Below are 6,939 nucleotides of genomic sequence, written 5' to 3'. Positions count from 1 at the left end.
ATATTGATTTACTGTCATTTAGTAAAAAGTTAAATAATTAGTTGTGATAATTATGATTTCTACAAGTTTAATCTTTATTTTTATCAAATTTACTAATATTAACGCCTTCTCTGCTAACACTTAATGTGATTCATTAACAACAATGGATGAACAAATCAGGCCCATTGGCTTGATTTGATGGAAAATAATACAATTTAATAACATCAAGGCTAACATCCAGTTTTTAGTTTAACATGCTTTTTCTTCAGCAATGAGCATGGATACAGGGCAACGTGGTTGAGTGCATTACTTATTGTTTTCTTTCAACTCTTCAGATAATTCTTTTCACTCCTCTGTGTCACGGTACTGGGTCGTGTGACCCAGTGTTTGAGTTTTATGTATTTTTTGTATTCATTTTCAAAGTTAATTTCTAGGTTGCTGTTCAGACCTTATTTCTTAGTTATTTCTGTCATCTCCGCCTGTACTCAGTCTCCCTGGTTCCTGCGTCTACATCTCATGTCTATGCGGTTAAGTTCATGTCATGTTTCATGTCTATGTGGTTATGTTAAGTTCATGTCATGTTTTATCTCCATGTCTATGTCTCCGTGTTTCCTGTTTTATTTTGTAAGAGTCTGGTGTTCTTTGTTCATTGTAGTTAGTGTTACTCTCCCCTGTATTGTCATTATGTTTCATTCGAGTCAGCTGTGTTCTCATGTGTCTCCACTTCCCCTGATCACCTCATGTGTGTATTTAAGTCCTCAGTCTTCCTTTGTTTGTTGTCGTGTTGTCTGTGTACCGCCCCCTGGTCAAGTTAAGTGGTTTTCAGGATTTTATGCAGTTTATGTTTGCCATTTGGTTTGTGTTGTTTTTCATGCAGTTGCACAATGAGGTTCCGTGCAGGTCATGTTTATGTCTGTTTCGGCACGCCATTTGGTTCAGTTACCATGCATCTGCACAACATTCTGTTCACAGCGATCATAGTTATTCTTTTCAGTCAGGTTAGCGTTTCTCCAGTTTAGGTTTTTGGTTAGTTGCAGTCTCTGTCCCTATTATGTTTTGTCCACTCCCCTCTGCATCAGCCCGAATAAAGGCTCGCTCTCAGTTTAAGTTCACTCCCGTCTCCTCGACTGTGTTCGCGCCTGGGTCCACCACACACACTCTCCACACGGTCTGCCCCCGCTGACCGTGACACTCTGCTGGAAATCTTGCGGAGAGTACCTGGTCGTGCTGCAATTGTGTTCTTTCCACTTTCGGATTATGGCCCCAACACTGAAACCTTCAGTAGTTTAGAAATTCTTCTTTAACCAATGAAATCAGTATGTTTTGCAACAATAAAGTTGCAAAGGGCCTGAGAGAATTCGCCAGTTTTGCCCATCATTAAATGTTTCTTGTGTTTCTTCATGCATTCAGTACTTTTTCCCTGTGTCATTTCCGAATATTACACATATCTTAATTCATTGTGTGGAAATGGGTTCCAAATTGAAACTCAGAGTGTTAAATTTAAGGATGTATGATATAAGGATGTTTTGCTTAAGAAGTTCACTTTTTAGTAGTGAGATCAGGCTTGTGTTCTTGCTTCTTTCAAAGTTTTCTTCAGTGTCTATTTGTGTCTGTCTACATGTTGGGTGAGTGCCGAGTATTTGGTTGTGTATATGGGGGTGGGAATGCACGTTTGTGTCCGCGTGCGCCTGTTCGTCTGTGTCTATATGTCAGGTTGGGTCTTAGACTCAACCTCTCTGGGTACATCTCAGGCCCTCTAAAGTACGGAGGCCTATCTCCCCTCACCACACTCCCTGCCGGTGGCTGATGCCCTCAGACGTTGGTGTGTTGGTGGTCCTTGTCGTCTGGGGCTGGGCGCTCATGTATGTACCGGCTCACTCCTGGTGGCCGATTGGCGGGGCCGGGCGCCTGTGGCCCGGCTGGGCTCCTTCCGGGGGGTGGGATGCCCTCAGGCCTCTGGCCTCTGGGCCTGAAGCTCGGTCCTCTCTGGCACAGCTGGCTGCCGGCAGAGCCCGCGGGCACGCCACTGCAACCCCCTCTGGCCTCTGCTCCGTAGCTGCGGGGTGACCTCTCATTTGGGGCTCTACTCAGCTCTTCCCAGGAGGGTGGCACGGTTCCCCCCCCTTTTGGTGGTCCTCCTCGGGTCCTTGTACTCTGGGGCCTCTGGATATCTGGGGCCTGGATCTCCTCCATACCTGCTTCATACCCTGGTGGACGGGGCTATGGCTCCCCACACTCCCTAGCAGATCGTTACATGGAGAAACCTTTGGAATGCAAGCATGCTGATCCACACAGGTATGCACACAGGTGTACACATGGGTATTCACAGACGCGGACTACAGCTTTCTTGGCTGCTGCCTCAAAGCACATTGTGCGCTGTCTATCTTGCGTGCTGCACAATATCGTTTATTATTTAGTATCTACTGTATCTACTGCTAGCTAGTTTATTGTGATGGTGCTGTTTTTTATTATGTTGCTCTTTTGTTGTTTGCTTTCTCTTCTGTTTTTTTTCTCCATACAGGTGATCCAGGTGTTTTGTTTGTTTTTCTTTCTTTCTTCCCCCTTCTCACCGTCTCTTCTCCCCTTTGGTTTTCTTTCTCTCCCTCTCTTTCTTTCATTCTTTCTCCCTGTCCTATCCCCCAGTCATGTCTGTCCCGTTTGTAGCAACCGAAAATAAAATAAATTCATAATTATAATAAAGGTCAATCAAATGGACCAATATGGCAAGGCCATGATGATCCACTTGGTAAAATAAATCCGCTTGGCATCTTTCTTGGCCTTAAGACAACAATTCTGATGGCTAAAGATCCAAACAAAAAAAAAAAAAAGTAAAAAAAATTGGTAGATTTAGTCCGCATCTCCAGGATGAGACAAGGAACATCCTTCCTGTCAGAACTTGCAGTGGTATTGCTCCTTTCCTGAACACTTCAGGAAACTTAGACGATACTTCAGCTGCAAAGCATGAACTCTGCTGATAGAAACATTTTGATTTTCGAGGCAAACATTCTTGTTATCATAAGCCTTCCAAAGATTCTGCAATTGCTCAATACTGGAACAAATAGTTCTCCCAGTTAAAGAATGCACAAAATGCAACTCTAGTCTTTCAGAGAGAGAAAAAAAAGATTTATTTCATTTTGGATTTCAGTACAAGTTTGAATTCACTGTCATATATTTGTGTTTATATCTTCTTCAAAACAGCTGTCAAGGGACACTTCCTGTCACCGAACGGCAGCTCTCTCAGTTGGCCCCAAGGTGGCGCTCGAATCCTTATTTTTTGCAGAAGAACTCGTTGCAGAGCATAGTGATGCAGGCGACCATCGTGACGTACTCTTGAAAATCCACAGTGCCGTCCGCGTTTGCGTCCAGATCCTTGAAGATCTTGTCCACTTTTGCCTTGTCATCGGATTTCTGCAGTGGAGAAAAGTGTTAGCTTGAATTTAGACACTAAGTGATCATAAAACAAAGAACTGCTCAGCCTACTTCTGCTCAAATAGTTACGCAAACCACAGTGGAAAATCTGTGTATTTTCCACTCTCTCAAAGTAAAAGCTCTGCATCAGTATGCCAGTGTTTTCAGGCAACCTACTGGGTGTGAGATAGAGGGAGGATAGAGACCACTTACGCCAAATATGTCTCCAAGCTCAGTTTGAAGAAGTTCCTTCAGCTCTCCCTTGCTTAGGGTGAGTTTGTCTCCCTCCTTGCCAGAGTATTTATGAAAGGTGCCAATGAGCAGTGCCATACCCTGCTGGAGTTGAGACATGATTGGGGCTAGTTTAGGGAGACAGAAGGAAAACATAATGTTACGTCTGAGACTGCAGTGGTATTTGTTTATCAGGAAATCCACACTGATTAGAATCAGAATCAGAAAGGGTTTTATTGCCAAATGTTGAGCGGGTTTACAACATTAGGAAATTGCTGCGATGCTTCAGTGCAAACATACTGCTATAAAGAATAACGTTTACACATAATTCTGCTATGACTCATTATCTGGTGCAGATTAGGCTGAATCACGTGGTATTGTGGTCAAATGTAGGATCTTAACAAAGGACATCATTGATATTTGGAACACGAGGAATTATTTAGAAGTAAACGAGGGAGAAAAAGGGGAATAGGCAGGGCCTGTTTGGTAAAACCAGAGTGAAAGAGACTGAGTCGTTTAACCCTGTGAGGTCCATTTTAGGTTTGCCTAAAATAATGATGCAGTGAAGCTCCTTTCAGTTACTTTTGAACCACTTCTACAAATTACATTGCTAATATATTTAAATTCTGGAATTATATATGTATACATGCAGTAAAACATATGCATGTGCAAGTGCATACTGGAGTTCATAGCAGAAAACAGTGGCTGATATTACTGTTTGTCTTTGCCAAAGTTTCTCTGGGTTCTCAGTGGAGCTTGATAAAAATAAACTCAAGATTTCCACCTGGGCCCCACCACTCTTATTTCCCTTTTCAGCGGTCTCTAATGTAGCGTCTCTGCCAAGTGACACAGGACATTGTTATGGCAACAGCAGAAGGAGATAAGGAAGCGGGTTACAGCTTAATTAAAGTCCCCAAAGCAACATCAGATGTCTGTTCTTCTAACATAGTATATCTAAATTATGCGTCTTTCCACTTGACTGTATAAACCCAAGAGATTTGCTAGTGGTTATGTTGTGAATCATACAATGTTTTTCCCTCTCTAGGGTGCGCTAAGCTGAAGAAACTTTGGCATCAGAGAGTTTGGAAACCGAAGGGAGTTACAAGGAAAGAGAGCACAAAACCTGTACCGCATCATTCCTCAATTAGGTTGCAGTTAAAGGTGAGAATCGCTCCTAACCCCCCCAAAAACTTTAATGCATCTGTAAAAATGAGTTTCCAAACAAGTTAGTTGGATTCAGACAAAATGAGCTCAGTCTTTTGCAGCATCAAGTTTCATAACCAAGAAGAGAAGTTTAAGCATTAAAGTTCACATGGATGTGATAAACTTTGCAGTTCATCAATACTTTTCTGCTAATTCTTAATGTGCATTCATACAAAACTAACTGTAATGAGCATTGCTTGATCAAAACGAACAAACAAACAATCAAGAAAACACCAGGAAAGGTTTCCAGAGCGAGCAAATAAAAGCAGATAACAAACAAAAAAAGCACTTGTAGGATTTTCTACTCACCAGTGCTGAGGTTTAAGACAATTGGAGGCTACTGTTGATCTTGGTAGAGCTGTTGTGATGAACCAATGGGTGGCAAAGATGCTTTATACATCACCACACCCAGTATCCCTCCCCCCTCCCTCTAGAATGCTCCTTTCATCTCCAACCACTCCTCCTTCCTTCACTTTTTTAAAACATATTCTTTAACAAACCACACTCGTGTGCTGTTACAGTGAATGTTTGCATTTGAGGATTTGGAGAATTCTAAAAACTTGCAGCATGTTTTACAAAATGTTTCTGATGTTATGATCTCAGGACTGCTTTTGAATCTGGAATTGCTGCAGAACAAAAGACAATAAAATATGAAATGTAAAGTTTGGGGTGCTGTGTCTTTAAGAGGACTCTTTGCATGAGACTATTAAAGTAAATTAAATAAATAATGGTCATGTAACAGTCTTGCATGACCGCATGCATGACATGTAACGGTCATGCATCAGGGATTTGACGGCCGCTCTCGCCGAGCGTCACACTTCGCTCACCCAGGCTGGAGGGGGCACGGCAGAAACGAGGCGAGGCACTGACTGCTCAAGTGGCGGAGAGACGTGGCTTGTTGGAGCACGCTGGGCTCATGGCGTTCACGCAGGAACTGCTGAAAGAAACAGATCAGCCCTGTTTTGTGCAGGCTTCTTGCCAGACTCATAACAGGTTTCCCTTTTTGTTTACGCTGAGTAATCACTCTCTGATTTGATAGAATAGATCTTAGATTAGCGCTTTATTTCTTTTTTTTTGAGGGGAAATCTTCAGAGACTTCTCTTCGTGCATTCTTCTCTGTGTTGTTTGGCTTCAGGGTAGAAGAAGCAGCCTTAGAATGTATAGGAATAATAACTTCCAATATAGGATTCATGTTTTATAATTGACTTGTTTTTCAGCTGATCATCTTGCCAAATAAAGAAACAGCATAAGCAGTGTTGTCAGTAAATCCAAAGAATAGCACAAAATGTGTGTATTGTCAAAGTTTCCAGTACCATATTTTTATTCTTGGAGTTGCTTTGCATGAGTCTTATTTATATAATAATAAGCCCCTTTGTTATTTTCTTTCTGTAACAAGCTGTTTTAGCTCCCTTGCACCTTTGGGCCTACATTCTTATGACTGGCTGCCTATTTTATTACATTTACTGGGACTATTTGTGCATACCCTTAACTCATTATTAGAAAGTTCAGTTTATTGTTGCATCTGTTATTATAAAAGTAAATATCCATCAGAGAGGAGGCAGCAGACATGAAGTCTTTTCTTACACTTTTCAACAAGACATGCTTTGCTGAGGGTTTATAAGTATTAATGGTATATGTTGTTAAATAAGTGGTAAACTGGGTGTGGTTATATTGCACTGCATTATATAGAAAGTGTGATTGCCATGCGAGGCACAGTTCAAGTGGCATAAAGGATAGTAATTCTACATTACCATAAGACTGCATGGATGGAACAGTTATGGTTTCTTTCCATGTGCAAAATATGGATTTCTGACCCACTTAGATTGTAACAACACAAGAAGAAAATACAGAGACCCCTTTACATTTACTTTACTTTTGTTTTTCAGAGCCCTCCACTGGCTCTTGGCTGCTTAGCAAAAGGCAAAGCAATAAATTACCCAGGCATACTCACACTTGTGTGCTACATTCCTGTTTTCTTCTACTCAGTAAAATGTGCCTCAGATTAAATTGTTCTCATCTGTTTTGCCTGTCTCGCTCAGGTGCTGACTTGTCCAGAACACGACCAGGAGAAGCTGCAGTTCTATTGTCGTTCATGTCAGCGGCTGCTCTGCCCCCTCT

The 6,939-nt window shown here is 41.9% G+C and overlaps 1 protein-coding gene across 1 annotated transcript; it reads right to left on the bottom strand.

Annotated features, from left to right (window-relative positions):
* Positions 1 to 3,086: 3,086 nt before the first annotated feature.
* On the bottom strand, positions 3,087 to 5,259 carry LOC102305686 (ictacalcin). The gene is made up of 3 exons (XM_005927612.2): positions 5,131 to 5,259; positions 3,601 to 3,746; positions 3,087 to 3,387 (listed from the first exon to the last, which is right to left on the bottom strand). The coding sequence occupies exons 2-3, from the start codon at positions 3,736 to 3,738 to the stop codon at positions 3,247 to 3,249; spliced, it is 279 nt and encodes a 92-aa protein (XP_005927674.1). The 5' UTR covers positions 3,739 to 3,746; positions 5,131 to 5,259; the 3' UTR covers positions 3,087 to 3,246.
* Between the last annotated feature and the right edge of the window lie 1,680 nt (positions 5,260 to 6,939).

The sequence above is a fragment of the Haplochromis burtoni genome, unplaced genomic scaffold (genome assembly GCF_018398535.1).
Source record: "Haplochromis burtoni strain Fernald_Lab_line unplaced genomic scaffold, NCSU_Asbu1 Contig_90, whole genome shotgun sequence".
NCBI classification, from domain to species: domain Eukaryota; kingdom Metazoa; phylum Chordata; class Actinopteri; order Cichliformes; family Cichlidae; genus Haplochromis; species Haplochromis burtoni.
The sequence above is the reverse complement of the archived record's forward strand: the minus strand, read 5'-3'. Positions and strand labels throughout refer to the sequence as shown.

Excerpts from the sequence above, each read along its gene's own strand:
- LOC102305686 (XM_005927612.2), bottom strand. The coding sequence starts at position 3,738 with ATGTCTCAACTCCAGCAGGGTATGGCACTGCTCATTGGCACCTTTCAT. Across the intron at positions 3,388-3,600 it reads AGCTTGGAGACATATTTGGC|AAATCCGATGACAAGGCAAA; the intron begins GTAAGTGGTCTC and ends TCTCCACTGCAG.